The sequence below is a fragment of the Vulpes vulpes genome, chromosome 8 (genome assembly GCF_048418805.1).
Source record: "Vulpes vulpes isolate BD-2025 chromosome 8, VulVul3, whole genome shotgun sequence".
NCBI classification, from domain to species: Eukaryota; Metazoa; Chordata; class Mammalia; order Carnivora; family Canidae; genus Vulpes; species Vulpes vulpes.
The window spans coordinates 34,808,818-34,827,891 of NC_132787.1; the positions used below are offsets into that span (position 1 = coordinate 34,808,818).

The window sequence follows — 19,074 nt, forward strand, 5'->3', positions numbered from 1 at the left end:
GCTATTGTGTTAAACATTAAAATAACTAATATATTGTTGAGTTTATGAAAGCCAAATTGAATATTAAGTGATTTGTATGCATTATAAATTATACCTTTTTACTCCAATTTTAGATTAGTAAACTAAATTGCTAGAAATAAAGCAACTTTTTAAAGATCACATTTTGTAAATTTGAGAGCCAGAAGTAATTCTAGATCTCACTGACTTCAAAACTCATTGGTGGAATTATTAATTTACATTTAGATGATTTGTTAAAATTGCTTACACAACCAAAGCTATCCTCACAACCTAGGACAGTCATAGGATCTTTCTGAAAGTTTGTAACAACAGTGTTCTTCCATAAATGATCTACATTTTTATTTATCATTTTATGGTTTCATATTTTGCCATTTCTCAGAACTCTACAATTATTCAAAATAAAAGATCATTGATAAGAACACATCACCTTCCAATAAATAAATGTCATCAAATAAAAGTAATTTATTATAGGAAGTTCTTTTATGTACTAATACTATTTCCCAATCAGTCTCCTCAATGTTTAAGCATGACTGGATTTAAAGCTCTAAGGGAACTAGTACCAGATTTTACATTATCAACTGCAAATGAGTACTATCACCCACCTCATGCTCCACCCAGTGTGACTGTCCTGGCAGTTTTGTCATTACATACAGTCTTCGTCAAGTCCTTCAGTTCAGTTCCACTTGGCACTGTGCTTGCCACTACACAGCTACAGAGATGAATAACCAAGGATGTACCTATGCAGAACTTAATTGGGTGAATAACTCAAAAAGACAGCAAATGAAAACTAAGGAAACTAAAAATTCCATTTCAGTAACTGAGCAAGAAATAACCTATACAGAATTAAATCTTCAAAATGCTTCTAAGGATCATCCAGGGGAGCGAAAGAACCACCACTACAAAGGTAAAACATTTAAATCACACACAGTGTAACTGTTCTAGAATGTGCTCTGGGGCACATTGGTGGAGAGAATGAGCAGGGAATGATGTCCTATATTTTTCGTTTGTAAGGATTAGAGCTTGGAGTTGGTAAATAGTATTGTAGACTAATAGACTAAGTTTACTCAAGCGTTGTTGTAAATCATAGTCTTTGATAACTCATGTAATATTACCTTTCTGAACATGAGATAGTATATTCTGAGAGAAGATTTCAATGGTAGATACAGTTTGGGGTCCAAGTTTCTATATGTGGACTCCGTGTGCATCGTTGGTTCTCTTGTATGTAAATTTCCTAAATGATTATTTTCATCCATCCTTTGTCAGTGTTTTCATTTCTGTTCCTAATATTTACTACTATTTCCAGGGAAGATCCTTGCTAGGATGCTGGGAATCATCTGCTTTGTCTTGATGTCCACTGTGATAACAATAGTTCTTATTCCCTGTAAGTAAGTGTTTGAATGACTACCTGGGAAATTTCATTTTAATGATTGTCACTGCCTCAAAGTATCTCATACTGTTATGGAATAGATCTTTCATTTTAACGCATGTTTGCTATAAAAGTGGAATGATTATTCTGAATTTGTCAAAAGTATAAATAACAGAATAGTTGTAGAGAGTATTTACATATATTCAGTTTCATTACTCAAACAGGTGTCCTAGGAGACACACTGAGAAATAAATACAAACTAATTCTTAAGACTGGTTAAACCCAATACTGTAAGAAATGGAGAGGTTTGGTTTTTAATAGGCTTTTGAAATATTTTCTCCCAAATCTTCATTTCTTTGTTAATATTGCTTGGTTAAATACATTTTATTACAGAATTTTGTAATTCTAAATAATACTCCAAGTTCTAAGTTAAGAAACTGAAATCATAATTTATTTATTTCAGTTTAAGTTTTTATGATGATTTCTTTAGTTTTTTCAGTTACTGAAATACTGGAGCAGAACAATTCATCCCTGAAAACAAATATTCAGAAAGGTATAAAATGATTTTCAAAATTCTGATATTATTGCTGTTTCTATTTGCCTCAAATTTCCTCCTGCTAAAACATGATAAGAAATCATTTTACTATTCTACAGAAGTCGTTTTATTCAGTGCTCTTAGGGCAATCTTAGATTGATATTTTTGTATGTTTACTTTATATAGGTACATAAATTAGGGAATTAAAAGGTAACTATTCTCTGTGAGCATGTGTGAGCGTATTTTATTTATATCATCCTGAGAGTGTTCATAGATATGTATACCTATGTATATACCTATGCAAGTATGTAAATCAGTTTGAATTTGTCAATATTCAAATATGTTTTGTATTATATCTCATAATCTCTCTTTAGCTTATCACTGTGGTCATTGTCCAAAAGAGTGGTTTACATATTCCAACCATTGCTATTACATTAGCACTGAAAGAAAACCATGGAATGAGAGTTTGGCATCCTGCGCTTCTAACAACTCTAACCTGCTCTACATAGATGATGAAGAAGAACTGGTAAGGTTTCAATGTTTCCAGATTTTATTAAAGCTTATCAATTAATGTCTTTCTAGAGCTCATCAATATTTTTATATGTATTTGTAGCTTATTTTAAAGTTTGCTAATATTCCATAGCTTGACTCTATATTTTATTTATATTTTTATTCCTTTGACATACATTTGATAATTTTCAGTATTGCTTTTCATAGAATACCATCCTTCTATAAATGCTCTTTTGCCTGAAATAAAGTTTACTAATTAATTTTACCATAAACAAGGAAACTAAATGTATGATTGTGCAAATTGATCACAAAATAGAACCATGTAATTACAAATTGAATCGTAAAATAAAAGTTTAGAGCCTCTATCAGCCCTGTCAACTTCAATAATATGAAATATCTTCACTTACTTTCAGACTTTATATGAATGGAATCATTCAGTACACATTTTTATGTGTGTCTCCTTTCACTTTCATAAGATATTTGTAATCCATCTATATTATGACATTTGTCTATAGTTTGTGAATTTTTACTGCTATCTGATACGATTATGATATTTTAAATCTATTCTCAGAAATGTAGTTCCTTTTTAGTATGTGGGTATTACGAATAATTATTTTATGAGAAGCCCTTTCCATGTCATTTTTCACATATTATATTTATAATGATATATTTATATAAATATTTATTTATATATGATGCATAACTACATAGTATATGTATATTTAGGCATATAAGTATTATATTTATCATAATAGAATAATGATCTAGAAATATAACATCATAATTGTAATTATTATAATTATAATACAATTTCTTCTAAGCATGAGAATGAAATTACATGGTCATAGATATGTGCATATATTACAATTTATTACATTATTCCAACATTTTTCTAGATTATTGTATAATTTTGCTGCATAGTCAATGGTTTTCAATGGAATAATGCACAGTGTCTAAAATATCTTTGTCTTCCTAGCATGGCTTTTTTTTTTTTTTGCCATTGTTTTGATTGGAGAGAAAAAAAATATTTTTGAGGCTTTTGTCTGTACCTGTTAGTGTCTGTCATTTGCTCCGTCTGGAATATGTGAGGTAAAGAGAAATTCCAATGCATTCGCTGCCATGTCATTCCCTGGATCTGGAGTGCCTGTTTCTGTCAAGTTTCTCATCATCTGTCTAAATCCTCTTATGTTGATTTCTATATATATATCTCTAGTTGTTTCGATTGGAGCATTTAGTTCATTTACATTCAGTGTAATTATTGATAGGTATGTATGTAGTGCCATTTCGTTGCTTGTTTCATTGTTGTTTCTGGGGATTTCTCTGTTCCTTTCTAGTTTCTGTCACTTTTGGTCTTTTTTTACTACTCAAAAAACCACTTTAATATTTCACGAAGGTCTGTTTAATGGTCATGAACTTCTTTAGTCTTCGTTTGCCTGGGAAACGCTTCATCTTTCCTATTTGGAATGATAGCTTTTCTGGATACAGTATTCTTGGCTGCAGATTTTTCCTATTCAGCAAGTTGAATATATCATGACAATTGGTTCTGGTTTACCAAGATTTTTGTGGAGAGAGCTGCTAACTTTATTTCTCTTCCATTGAAAATTCGGGTCTTCTTTTGTCTTTCTGCTTTTAGATTTTTTATCATTATATTTTGTAAATTTAACTACAGTAAGTCTTGGTTGCTTTTGTTGCTTTCATTGGGAGTTCTCCGTGCTTTTTGGCTTTGAATGTCTGTTTCCTTCCCTAGATTAGGAAAGTTTCCAGTTATTACTTCCTCAAACATGCCTTCTCCCAGTTTTTTCTCTTCTTGTGGGGCTCCTATGATATGAATGTTATTATATTTGATGGAGTCACAATTTCTCCAAGTTTACTCTCCTGATCCACTATTCTTTTTTCTCTCTTTTGTTCAGCTTCATTACTTTCCAGAATTCTATCTTCTATCTTCTATATCACTTATACATTTCTCTGCTTCTTCTATCCTTGAAGTTATTACATCTAGTTGATTTTCATATCTCAGTTATTATATTTTGAATTTCTGACCGATTTTTTTAGCTCTCATTTCTCTGTGGCAGGTGTCTCCCTGAGGTCTTCCATGCTTTTTTGAAGCCCAGTGAGTATCTATATGATTGTTGCTTTAAATTCTGTGTCAAGAAGGTTACTTGTATCTTTGTAGATTAGATATCTGGCTGTAATCATTTCTTATTCTTTCTTTTTGGTTGAATTTCTCTGTCTTGGCATTTTGCCTCGGTCTCTATCCTTCTCTGTCTTATAAAATCCTGTTGTTTCCTCCTCCTGAAAGTAATGGCTTTTGAAGAAGAAGCCACATAATGTCCAGAGCCTGGCACTTCAGGACGTGTCTGTGGTGTGTACTGCTTGTGCTCTGCTGCTGTGTTTTGGCTGCTCTATCCCTCAGGTAGACATCTACAGAGTTTCTTCTTGCCTGCAGTGGGCAGTGTTTGGGCTTCGGCCAGGGCGGCAAGTATTAACTAGGTGTGGTTTCATCTGCTTGTTAAATGAGACCTGATGCTATTTCCTCTAGAACTGAAGGATGGCAGAAGCCTATGATCAACAGACATGGTGCATGTGGGGATTTGTGTTGATCTTCTGGGGAAAGGGCCCACGGCTCCTGGTCCTTAGGCACACTTGCCCAAGAGGAGTACCAGCAAGGCACAGTGAGGTGGGACTTGGTGCATGCAGCTTAGGTTGTAGCTGTGCTATTTACTGAGGTTGGTTTATGCTGCGGGGGAGGGGAGGGAAATGGTGCCAGCTAGCTTCTTCATCTCCAGAGAGGAGAGTCTATGCCTGCTCTCATGGAAGCCCTTCCACAACAATGAACAATTCCCTCTTGCGCATCTCAGGCATTTTTCCAATTGCTGTTTTCACATTGTCTGTCTCCAGGTTGTTTGCCTGCCTGGAGTAGCACATGCACTTTGGACTTTATCTCAGCCAAGCCTGCTGACCTTTAAAACTCCAATTTTGGGCGGCCTGGTGTAGCAGGGACCTGGCTGGTCTTCTGGGGGATGTTCTTGGCATGCAGGAACTGATGCAGGTTTGACCCATCATGGCAGTCATGCCTGAGCACAGGGGCATGGGATTTGGAGCAAAGCAGGCTAAACAGTCAGTGTCCACGTTAGTTGCCCTCAGTTGGTGTCTCTGTGCCTATGCTGAGAGGCAGAGGAGGGAAATGGATCCTGCCATCGCTTTTGTCTCCAGATGTACCATGACACCTCTCACAGATATGCTAATAGAAGTGAGAACGGATTCTCCCTGTGCACCTTAGGAGATACTCAGATCATGCCATCTGTCCCAGGGTTGCTTGCCTGCCTTTTCTCCAAGAGTAGGGCACTACGCTTAGGTCTCTATTCAAGCCGAGCCTACTGACTGTTAAAATTTAACAGTCTTCGAGCTGCACTGATGGCAAAAACTCATGAAAAACAACCCCTCTTGTTTTCTCAGTCAATAGCTTTGGGAAGTATTCTCCTTGTTCACTCCCCTGTGCATTCCTCTCTCTATCACGTTTCTCTATGACCAGGACTCCCACCTCTCTGCAGCACCTATGACCTGTTGCTCCCCCAAACCACATCTCTACACTCTCCATGTGTTCTCTACACTACCTCTAGCTGTGCAGTTTGTTTGATCAGTCTTCAGGACAATTTCTTGGATATGCAGATCTTTTGCTAGTCATATAGCTGTCTTCAAGGGATGAGGCAAGCCTAGGGTCATTTTACTATACCATCACCTTAGTTCCTACCCCCCAAGAAGTCATATCATTTTATCTTCTTTACTCTGCTAATGTGATGGATTAATTTTATGGGATTTCAAATGTACATTTAGCATGGTATTGCTTCAGTAAATCTACGTATGTCGTGGTCTATTATTTTTTATATACTGTTAAAATCTATCTATAATTGCCACGGACATGTAATTTCCTTTTTTAAAAAAACCTTTCAAAACTACATATTTTTTCCTACCCCACAAAAACTTTCTTTTTAAAAAAATTGAAATTATATATTTCTTTTACAGAAACATCTAAATGCTCTATAACCTTGTGGAAAGTTTTTTGACTTGCATATATAATCTTGTTAGAAATTATAAAACATTTCTGGTATTTTTATTTCTTTTTGTTTGGGTTTTTACAAGTTGTAGTTTTTAGGATTTTTTTCTCTTTTATATCTATTTTTAAAGGTATTTGCATATTTTCAAAATATTATATTTTGGTAATTTTACTGAAGTATAATATGCATACAGATGAAAGCACATGCTAACATGCCAACAGGTGACTGAATGTTCAAGTATCACCATGGCACAGAATGAGGAAATGAATTGCAAAATGTCCCTTTCATGTTCTTTTCTGATAAAAAGCACTTCAATTACATGGAATATTATAGTATGTATACTTTATTTTTGGCTTTCTCAGGTAAAGCTAAACTTGTATTATTCATCCATATAGTTGCATGAAATTGTCCATAGCTCCTTGTTCCATTATCTGATTGTACTATAATGTAAAATCCATTCTGATGATGATATCACTGGATATTTGAGTATTGTCCCATTGGAGGCTACCATGAAAAATATTTTACTATACATATTTCAGCACCAGCTAAAATATGTGTTTATCATTTTTTCCTTCTATATCTTCAATTAATTTCTTCTTCTAGCTTCCTGAGAGGTGAGGTCCTCAGATCATTCATTTCATAACATTCTTCATGTTGAGTATAAGTGATAAAGCTATAAAATTATCTCTAAACACTATTTTAGTTCCAGCCTAAATTTTTTGATATATTCTCAGTTTAATATCTGATATAAATAATCATTAATAATCATTAATATCATTCTAGTACAAGGTAATTTATATCTTCCAGTACAAAGTATTTTCCAAAGTTGCATCTTTGAATTGTAAATTTTCAGAAGTATATCACTTTCCAAACTGAAAAATTTCCATATTTCTTTCTGTTGTTGATTTCTAATTTACTTTTTTTCTATAGAGTATGTTCTTTGGATTATTTCACTTATTTACTGTTTTTAAATATTTATTTATTTTAGAGGGAAGTGGGCAGAGGGGAGGAAGAGCAAGTCTTAAGTAGACTGCACTGAGCATAGGCCCAATGAGGGGCTGGATCTCAATCCCTGAGATCACAACCTTAGCAGAAACCCAAAGTCCAATGCTAACCAACTTCACCATCCAGGGACCCCTCACTTATTTAAATTTTTTATATTATTCATGAACTAGAAGGATACTTTCTACATATGTCAGTTATGTCAAGCTGGATCCTACTGTTTTTATAGTCTTCCATAGTCCTTCTTATTTTGTGGCTAGTGTTCTATCACTTATTGAGGGAAGAGCTTTTAAATCTCCAACTATACTCATTGAATTTTGTATTCATCCTCCTAAATCTGTCAGTTTCTACTTCATTCTTTTGGGGGTTCTGTTGTTAGGTAAATAATATATATTTTTTAAGAAAAAATTTCATTTATTTATTTATTAATAAGAGTCACAGAGAGAAAGGCAGAGACATAGGCAGAGGGAGAAGCAGGTTCCATGCAGTTAGCCCGATATGGGACTTGATCCCCGGACTCCAGGATCAAAGTGGGGCCAAAGGCAGACGCTCAACCACTGAGCCACCCAGGCATCCCAATATATTTTTATATTAATTTTTCTTCCCTTTATCCTGATATATTATTTCTACTCTAGTCTTAATTCTCATTTCTATTTATATTTCTATAATTTCTTCTGATTATAGTATTTATTTCATTCACATTAATGCAATTATTTGTATACTTGAATTTAAGTCTGTCATTTTGTTGTATGTTCTATGGATATGTCTTATTTTCTTCCATCTTAACTGATATCTTTTGTATTAAACACATATTATTTTAGTGTTCCATTTTCATCCCTTTGTTGATATCAAAGCTCTAATTTTAAATTATATTCTTGTCATTCCTGTAAGTAGAACAAATGTATCTTCTGTTTGTTTTTATTGAGATATAACTTACATATAGCTTTGCATATATTGCAATATGATTACCGTCATAATATTAGCTAACATCTTTGTCATGTCACATGTTTATCATTTCCTTTTGTGTTGGAGACAGTTAAGATTTAGTCTCTTTGCAACTTTGAAGTTTCTAATATGCTAACGCTGACTACAATCACTATGTTGTACATCAGGTCTACAGAACTTATTTATCTTCCAGTTGTAACTTTGTACACTTAAACAACATCTACCCAGTTTCCCCACCTCTTAGGCCCAGGTAAACAACATCTGACTGTATTTTTACAAGTTCAAGTTTTTTAGATTCTACATACAAGTAAGATCACACAGTATTTGCGTATCTCTGTCTAATGTATGTCACTTAGTACAATGCTTTCAAGGTCCATCCATTTGTCACAAATAGCAAGACTTCATTTTTGGGGATGGCTGAGTAACATTCATGTTTTTGTGAGATATATATACATATACATATATATATGTATATATATATATATATATATCATACCTTCTTAACCCTTTATCTGTTGGCAGACGTGTTTGCTTTCATTTCTTGGCTGTTGTAAGTAATGTAATGAGCATGGCTGTGCAGATATTTCTTTCAGATACTGATTTCAGTTCCTTTTAATATATACCAAAGAATGAGATTACTGAATTATAGGATAGTTCTGTTTTTAATTTTCTTTGGAAATTACCATATTATTTTCCATTGTGTCCACAACAATTTATTTTCCCACCAAAAGTCTTCCTTTTCTTCACATTCTACCAATATTTGTTATCTTTTCTCTTTTTGATAAAACCCATTCTACTAGATGTGAGGTGATCATATCATTGCTTTATACTCATTGTTTGCATTTCCCTGATGAATTGTGTGGTTGAACACCTTTTCATGTACCTATTGCCCATTTGTATGTCCCAAGAAAAATGTGTACTCAGGTCCTTTGCCCATTTTTAAAATTGGATTATTTGTTCTTTATTATAGTGTTGTATGAGTTCTTTATATATTTTGAAAATTAGTCCTTTATCAGATATATGGTTTGCAATTATATTCTCTCATTCTATGCTGTATTTTCAATTTTTTGACTTTTCTTTGTTGTGCAGAATCTCCTTATTTAATGTGGTTTCATATTTTTATTTTGCTTTTTTGATGTCTGTGCTTTTGGTGACTTATCCTAGACAGCATTGCCTAAACCATTGTCAGGGATCTTTTTTTCTTTTGCTTGTACCAGTGATTTTACACTTTTCATATATTTTTATTTTATTAATTTGTGTGGGTTTTATTGTTTTTTTTGGCTTAAAGAATTCCCTTTAGCATTTCTGGAGGGTACATCTAGTGCTTATAAATTCCTTATGCTGCACGGCTTTAACAGATACCAGCGGAGTCATGATGCTGCAATCCTGTGATTGCCATCCAAGGCCAGAGTTGAAACTTTGATTCACCATCCCCTGAGATGGTGTGAAAATCTTTATCTCTCCTTTATTTCTGAATGGTAGCTTTGCTGAGTAAGGCATTCTTGGATGACAGCTATTTTTTTCTCCTTTGATCTCTTTAAAATATGATCTCAACTTCTGGGGAAGTGCCAAGTAAGAAGCTTACCTCATCTCATGGATACAACCAGGTAACACCTACATCACTGTTAATAACCTAGAAAATGACCCAAAGACTTGTAGAAAAGACTATCTACTGCTGATTATAGGGAAAAGGCAACCTCCAAGAAGATAGGAATCCAGAGATTCAGTCAGGAGCTAAGCAGACCTGCAGAACTGTTCATGGGAAGAAGGGGTGCCATGGGGTGTATAGAAAGAAGAGGAAGAAATCCTCACACAAAGCACCACAGGCCTGGAGAGCTCATTCAGGGAAAAAGAATCCCATAATATTGGATGAAAACCAGAGTTTATTTTGTGAGTTCTTATAATCAATGGGATCTAAGACCTGGAACGTTAAAAAAGAAATGAATAGTCTCATCTCTAGGTGAGGCTGAGGGAGCTATAGAAAACTCAGTTCCCGCCCTTAAAGAGTCCGCACCACAAACAACAGGCTGAGACAGGCCTTCTTGGTGACCCTTCTGGCATGCTGACACTCAAAGCCCTCAAAGCAGCATTGGAGCTATAGTCCTAGGATCAAGTGCAAGTGAAACCACCACGATGCCAAGTCCAGTAGCACAGCTTCACTTGTCACTATTGCACTGATGTCTAGAGTGGAGGCATATGCCAATATCCCATGGACACTGTACTTGGGTCTCAGAGGATAATCCCTGTGACTCAGGCTAGTAAAGAAAATGATTCGGTGACACAGATTCTGGGATTATGAGGTTCAGTGTTGCTTGGGACCAGAGGCAGGGTCTAATAGTCTAGGATGGTGGAGTCAAAGGTTCAACTCTGGCCTAGGTGGCAGTCTGGGAATGCTCAAAAAATTCCCATATAAATTAATGGTATTAACTTATTCAATTTGTACCATATTAGCCTAAAAACTGTTTCATAGCAATATTTCAGATTCAGATAGCAAGGGAAACCTGCACTTCTAAAAATGTGCTAAAGCCAGTTAACACCGGTTTCTGAGCACCAATTATACAAATATTTTTCAACACTGTGTTCATGATTTCATGTTAGTGACTTGAAATAAACCATTCAAGGTGACTTTGCACCACAAAAATCAACAAATGCTAAAAAAAAAAAAAAAAGGCATAAATCCCTTTCCAATGTGTTCAATTACCAGCACAAGGTTCTATCCATATATGGTATAGACCAACCATACATAATCTTATCTTTTAAAGAAATAGAGGAGAAAACACACACAGATTCTTAAATTTACCCACATACTTACTATTTATATTGCCGCCTTCTTCTTCTTCTTCTTCTTCTTCTTCTTCTTCTTCTTCTTTTTCTTTCTTTCTGTCTTCTTCTTCCTATTGCCTTTTTGTGGATATATGTTACCACCTAGTGTCATGTACTTTTAGCTTGAAAAACATTTCTGGAGAACATGTGTGCTCAGAAGAAATTCATAGGTTTTTTGTGTGTTGTTAGGTCCTTATGTACATTCTTTTTTTTTGCAAGATCGTTTTGCTGAATTTAGAATTCTTGTTTGACAAGTTTCTTTGTTTTGCTTTCTTTTGTTTTTTTTTTAATTTTTATTTATTTATGATAGTCACAGAGAGAGAGAGAGAGGCAGAGACACAGGCAGAGGGAGAAGCAGGCTCCATGCACCAGGAGCCCGATGTGGGATTCGATCCCGGGTCTCCAGGATCGTGCCCTGGGCCAAAGGCAGGCGCCAAACCACTGCGCCACCCAGGGATCCCCTTTTGGGGGGTTTTGATTTGTGTTTTGCTTTTAATTTTTTCCAGTACTTTCAGCTCTTTGATTTTGACTTTTCTTTCTTTTATTCTTCATAGTTTCTGATGAGAACTCCTCTACTAATCATATTATTAGTTGTAATTAAACGTAATGAGTAGTTTCTCTCTGGTGCCTTCAAGATCACCTCTCTTTGTTTGTTTACTTTCTATTTTATTTTTTTAATCATACTAAAAATAATAGAACTTTATCATATTACCCATTTATTTAAGAAATAAACTTTATTTATGAGAGTAGGTTTAGGTTCACAGCACAACTGAGACAAAGCACAGAGGTTTCCTATATACCACTACTGTCTACATCTGCGTAGCCTCTCCCATTATCAATATCCCCCACCTGAGTGGTACATTTGCTACAACTGATGAATGTACATTCATACATCTTTATTACTGAAAGACCTTAGTTTAAATTAAGATGTACTCTTGATTTTGTACATTTTATGAGTTTGGAGAAATGTGTAAAGACATTTTATATAGAATAGTTTCACTGAAAAAAAAAAGAATAGTTTCACTGGCTCAAAATTTTTCCATGCTTCACTTATTAATTCTTCCCTTTCTGCTACACCCTGGCAACCATTGATATTTTTACTGTTTCTATAGTTTTATCTTTTCCTGGGATGTTGTATAGTTGGAATCACACCTCTCACATTTTATCCATTACATTTTAAAGTACATTTTAACATTTTATGTCATGTATCTTAACCTACTTTAATTAGATAGTTTGAATGCTAACTATATTCACATCGTTGTCCAACAGATTTCTAGAACTTTTACCATTTTATTTTTTATTGGAGTTCAATTTGCCAACATATAGCATAACACTATTAGTTAACCACTAATATTTTTAAAAGGATGTATTCAAATATTGCAAGTCAGTAGGGCTTCCACCCTTTGCCATGTGATGTGTGTGCATGTGTGTGTGTTTGCATGAGTGTGTGTGGGTGTGTGTGGGTGTCAGAGAGAGAGAGACTGGGAGTACCCATAAATTTCCTATCAGTGATCAACTCTCCTTCAGCTTTCACTTTTAATTGGGTTTATCTGGGTCTTCTCTACATGTAGGCACATTTTTTTTTTCCATCAGCCAGGAGTGTATAGAGATCTAATGTCATCACTTCTGTTGTACTTTCACTTTCAATATCTTCCCGTTATATTTATGGGAGATAAATCCACTTCAGAAAGTTTGTGTCTTCCTCAATCATTATCAAGTAAATTCTCCACTTTGAGCTGCAAAAGCATTGGGCCATTTAACCCTTTCCCCATTGTTAATAGTTCTGCTCCTGTGGCAACAGCTCCAGTGATTTTTGTAGCCTTTCCAAAATTATAAATACTACAATTCCTCTGCGTCACTGACCTAGGACAGACAGGTGGGGAGGCATGGGAGCAGTCCTAGGCAAAAAGATTACAAATGTACTTTTTACTTGAGTCTCTAGGAGTTTTTTCAATAATAAATATTTCATAAATTATTACTAACCTTTGATCAATGATTAGAACTCTGAAATTGTTATCTCTGGCAGATCGTCTTCTGCACTTAGTCTTACTAAGATATTTTCATAATGTGCCCAGTGTGTAACATTATATTATAATTTGGAAGATTTTATAGGGGCATCCGGGTGGCTCACTCAGATAAGCATACGACCCTTGATTTTGGTTCAGGTCATGATCTCAGGGTCTGAGATGGAACCCCCTACCCTCTTGTGGGGCTTTGCCCTGAATGTGGAGCATGTTTGAGATTTTCCACTCCCCCTCCTAAAATAATAATAATAATAATAATAATAATAATAATAATAATAATGTAAGAGGGAAGTAACTTTATTTGTTGTTACAAAATTTAAAGGAGCTTAAGAGGTTTATTTGACATCTAATAAAATCTATTTCCTCATAGTATATGTTGGACATCTTCATTTCTTCTTCATGGATTAGAGTCTCCCAGAGAAGCAATAATTTGTGGGTGTTGCCTAAAGGCTTAACTTTCTTTTCCAAACAGTAAGTTTCTCAAGAATTCCTATATTTTATACCATTAAAGAATTAGTCATGGAAAGAAAAAAGCATTATGTGAATAACTATATAAACACAGTGATTGAAGTGTTTCCATAAAAAAAGATAGAAAATATTCAGATTTAGATATATAACTGCTAGTAAATGAATTGTTTCTCATGAAAATATTAAATTATATATTGCTAAGATTAATTAGATATTATTTTCTATATTTCAGGTTGTCAGTAACTTCAGGGAGAGACAATTGTACATTTCTATATCTTGAAATATACAAAAACAAAATTTCTTTTGCATCCTGCTTAGAAAGAAAAACATATGTTTGTAAGCACCAGATACTTAAGCTTACCTAAATTTGGTATAATGCTATCTCATTATCTATAAAGAACACATTTCTCTTCTCTTCAAGCCGTATGATTATTTACTCAGTTATTTTTTAAAGACATTTTTGAGAGCAATTTTAGGTTCACAACAGAATTAAGAGTAAGGTACTGAGATTTCCTATAATGCCCCTGTCTGCACCCCTGATAGCTTCCCCTGTTATCAATATCACTCACTAGAATGGTTCATTTGTTGCCAAGTATGAATCCATAGTGATGCATTATACTCACCGTAAGTCCAAAGTATACCTGAGATTTCTCTCTTGATGAGTAGAACTATTTTTCAACCTTTATTTAATGTAAAAATATATATACTCAGGAACATGTTATTATACATTTTAAGCTTTTGTATTTACTAAAATAAATTATATATAAATTACAAATCATAATATAAAGCACTGTTATTATAAAGTCCTCAATAAGGTGAACACTTCCACTCATATTTCCAAATTAATCGACTTGTCCTAGCCCCTAAAGGAGCTACAAATGAAGGTTGAGCAACTCCGGGTGGCAAGGTTATCAGTCAGTTTTGAGGAAGGAGACAGAAACCAGGAGAAGTTCGATATAAAGCGTTATTAACCATTTGTAAGGGAAAGCCTTCAGAAAGGAGATGACAGAAAGTTATAAGGATACCTTAGGATTAAAGGAAGGATTTCTGAGAAAGCCAGATCTACTCTCTGAAGATGGGATTCAGAAGTCACTGAAGACAATGTGGCTACACAGCTTCATGGCAGACATGCTCACGGGATTGGCCTGGGACGGAGCAGCTGCACAGACCACAGGCTGAAGGTGGTGAGGATGGATCTCAGGCTGTGACGGGCAAGCAGGGAGAACCCCTGCCTGAGTGTAAGTGTGTAGAGGCTGGAGGATGGGAAACTTTGACTGATATTGGCCACAAAATCTTACTGGAGGTTGAAAACACAGGACTTCCTGCCTGCATGCAGCTGGCAACCAAGCCACAGTAGCCAAACACCATGAAAACACCATGAAACCAGGAAGAAAAGACCTTTCTGCAGCAGTGTCTTGTTAATGGCCTTCACCAATACGACACAACCTCATGTGAGCTAACAAGGGAGAGAAGTTGATAGCACCTAGCTCCATTATCTGACAACAGTAAGGGATCGATGAGGGGCTGGGAGTACTCAGTTGTTAACAGTCACTCAGGGTGATCATGCAGCCAGCACCGGGTGGCTATATAAGAGCCTTTCACATCTGCCCCACTTCCTCAGAGGATGGAACCAGAGTGTTTTTAGAATCTGTTTTAGTGCAGTACTCGAAAGGTTAGGCTCATTATTGGTAGAGATTGTTTTCTCCTTGGATAATAACCAGTACTTTTTGGTCTTTTTTCTTGTTTGTTGCTTTCCTGGGTTTCAGATATTTTGGGAGAGATATTGTTTATTAAATTCTCTATGTCCTTGGATGCACTTGCGTGGCTCAGTGGTTGAGGCTCTGCCTTTGGCTCAGGTGTGGTCCCAGAGTCCTGGGGTCAAGTTCCACATCAAGCTCTACTCTAGGAGCCTGTTTCTCCCTCTGCCTATGTCTCTGCCTCTCTCTCTGTGTCTCTCATGAATAGATAAAATCTTAAAACAATTTTTCTATGTCCTCACTTCTGTCACTATTATTACCAAGCTTGGATGTGAAAAATAAAAGGTTAAATAGTGAAGAAAATAAGAATTTAAAATGTACAGATATTTTTGTGAGTCAAACAACTAGTTATTACCAGAATTACGAACATACATTAGTAATTTGATAATGATTAAGAGATTTTTCTACCCTAATTCAATGACCTTCAGAGAGGGAGAGAGAGATATTAAACTCAATTATTATTTGCATAATAAATTTATATTTCATATGCATTTATATCTTTGAATATACATATTCTTTTTTAATATTTTATTTATTTTTTTCATGATATACAGAGATAGAGAGAGAGAGAGAGAGAGAGAGAGAAGCAGAGACACAGACAGAGTGAGAAGCAGGCACCATTCAGGGAACCTGATGTGGAACTTGATCCCGGGTCTCCAGGATCACACCCTGGGCTGAAGGCGACGCTAAACCACTGAGCCACCCAGACTGCCCAGACATATTCTTTATATTTTTTATATTTATTTCCCCTGTTAACACGGAGTAGATGAGTATTCAAAATTAATATAATACATAAACAGTAGTTGTACCTAATTGCTAAAATTGTGTTGGTAACAACACCCCAAGATTACAATGGCATTTAACAATAAGCGTTTATTTCTTATTCACCCTTTTGCGGTTGGCTGTGTTTCAGTTGATGGAGGTTTGGGTTTGTATGAATTTGGCTGTAAACCACAGACGCAGCTCAGATCTCTTCTCTATATTTTATTATTAGGACAGTGGGCTATCTGGTATATGACCTATTTTAAAAGAGATCTGCAGCTCTCCGAGGGGCCAGCAGATATGTGGTTCTTAATTTTGCACTCTGAACTCAAAAGGTGCCACTTTCCCACCATATATTGTGAAAATAAGTCACATGGCCAAACCTATCAATAATTGTTTGCAAAGTATACTGTTTTCAAGTGGTCAGTTGGAGGAAATATGGGTTCACTGAAAAATAACCTAATCTACCACAATGGCCATAGGAATATTTTTCTCATTATATTTCATGAGATATCTTTGTTTGTAAAAAATAAACATTAAGAAATAAAAAAAATCACACTTTCTTAACCTCCTATCTAGAGTTTTGTTTCCTCTATGACAAAAATTCTTATAAACTAGCTTTGTATAGTGGTAAACATCATCATGCAGATGTTCACCTAGGTCCTTGATCAACTTACAACAGTGAGTATACAGTCTGGTATAAAGTTTAAGGACATCTATAGTGAAACCAGCTCACTTCTGAATGCACAGTATTAGGCTGGTGACTCAGCGACTCAGCTACATAATTTCTCTGGCTCAGTTTCCTCTCCTACAAAATATAATGCAACTTGTATCTTATTTGTAGAGTTACTTGAAGATTATTTGAAGAAACCTTTTGCTTCATAAGTATTCACAAAATCTCTACATTTTTACTTAAAAACATCATGCTTCAGTTCCATCACCTGTGACACAATAACCATATATGTAGCCGCTCATTGGGCTGATCTGGGTAATACTATAATGCCTAAAGATCCTTAAAATAAAGCCTAACCACATTAAGTTCTTGCTGTGGGATCTCTACATACTTTGAATTTCCAAACTTTCAGTGAAGGCTGATTTCCAAGAAAACACAAACTCTAAAACTGTCTTCTTCCTTTCACCCCTCCAAATCTCTGTTGTTACAATATATTTAGCTGGGCATCAGAAATTTAATCTCACTTAACCACCCCCATCATATACTCATTGCTGGGTTTGGGTAACTACCTGCCTTGTCTAGATGTACTTTGTAGCAAGAATGATAGGCTCTATTCCCTGTGAGCAAGTCTTTGAATGACTATGAGAAATCTATTCTTTTTAATGATCACCAATGCTTCTAAATATTTCAATATTATGAACTGGAACTTTTCTTGTAATGTATGCATTTAGAATGTAGAATGCCTATTCTGTGTTTCTCAAAGTATAAATAACATACTAATTGTAGAAAATAAACATATATTTTATTGAGAAATACACACTACTTCTTGAGATTGGCTAAATGAAATATGGTTAAGAGATGGTGAAGTTTGGTCCTTTAAGCTTTTGAATTGATTTCCCCTCAAATCCTCATGATATTATTAATTGATACTGGAAAATCAATTTGATCCCAGAGTATTCTAATCTTAAAAAAATACACCAAGTTTCAAAGAGAAAAAAATTATTACAAGGATTAATTCATTTTTTTAAGTACTAGAACACCACAGGAGAGCAATTGTTGCCCAATTACAAGAATCCAAAGAGATATATAATGATTTTCATAGTTCTAATATTAGTACAGTTTATATTTTGTTTCTTCCTACTATGTACAAACGTATAGTAGAGGGATATGAATTATAGAAATCAGATAATAGATGTTAATAAGTAATGATTATGAGAGTATTACTTGTTATGCAACAATATGAAGAAATCCTCATTTAAAAATCATCATATCCATTGTTACCAATTGCCACAAATTCCCTCCTGCTACAACATAATGAGATAAATCATTATACAATTCCCAAAATGTGGTTTTGTCAGTGACTCAAAGGACCTGTAGAGGTGGACATTCTTGTGTATTTACTTTATATGGGCAAATAATTTGGGGTATGAAAGCCTGCTCTTCCAGGAAAGTGTGTGTGTTTTGTTTTATTTTTGCTCACTTGTGAAGGTGTACGGATGTTGTATACACCTGTGTATAAATAAGCAAGTTGTAAATTTGCATGTTTTAATGTTCAAAGCTTTTTTGGGTAATATTTCATAATCTTTCTTTAATTTATCATGGTGACTGTTCTCCAAAGGAGTGGATGACGTAGTCCAATAATTGCTATTACATGAGCATAGAAAGAAAACCATGGAAACAGAGTTTGTTGTCCTGTGCTTCAAAGAACTCTAACCTACTCTACATAGATGATAAAGAGGACACAGTAAGATTTATAATGTTTCTAGATTTAATAAAAGCACATCAGTTAATGTTACATTTGTAGAGTTTTTCTATAGTTTTCTACATATTTCTAGTTTATTTTAAAGTCTGGCCTGCCTTTGGCCCAGGGCGCGATCCTGGAGATCCAGGATCGAATCCCACGTCTGGCTCCTGGTACATGGAGCCTTTTTCTCCCTCTGCCTGTGTCTCTGCCTCTCTCTTTCTCTGTGTGTGACTATCATAAATAAATAAAAAAAATAAAAAAAATTTAATGTCTGTTAATAGGGATCCCTGGGTGGTGCAGTGGTTTGGTGCCTGCCTTTGGCCCAGGGCATGATCCTGGAGACCCGGGATCGAATCCCACGTCTGGCTCCCGGTGCATGGAGCCTGCTTCTC

General features: G+C 35.1%; 1 protein-coding gene across 1 annotated transcript; it reads left to right on the plus strand.

The window, feature by feature from the left end:
• The first annotated feature begins 693 nt into the window (after positions 1–693).
• Positions 694–18,733, plus strand: LOC112917497 (NKG2-F type II integral membrane protein-like). The gene is made up of 6 exons (XM_072765098.1): positions 694–922; positions 1,322–1,399; positions 1,875–1,937; positions 2,294–2,445; positions 13,649–13,749; positions 13,979–18,733. Exons 1-6 carry the CDS (start codon positions 736–738, stop codon positions 14,109–14,111), a joined length of 714 nt encoding a protein of 237 aa, XP_072621199.1. The 5' UTR covers positions 694–735; the 3' UTR covers positions 14,112–18,733.
• Positions 18,734–19,074: the final 341 nt, after the last annotated feature.

Coding starts and splice junctions, on each gene's coding strand:
- LOC112917497 (XM_072765098.1), top strand. CDS start 736: ATGAATAACCAAGGATGTACCTATGCAGAACTTAATTGGGTGAATAAC. Junction 923..1,321: donor AAAGAACCACCACTACAAAG/GTAAAACATTTA, acceptor TACTATTTCCAG/GGAAGATCCTTGCTAGGATG. Junction 1,400..1,874: donor AACAATAGTTCTTATTCCCT/GTAAGTAAGTGT, acceptor TGATTTCTTTAG/TTTTTTCAGTTACTGAAATA.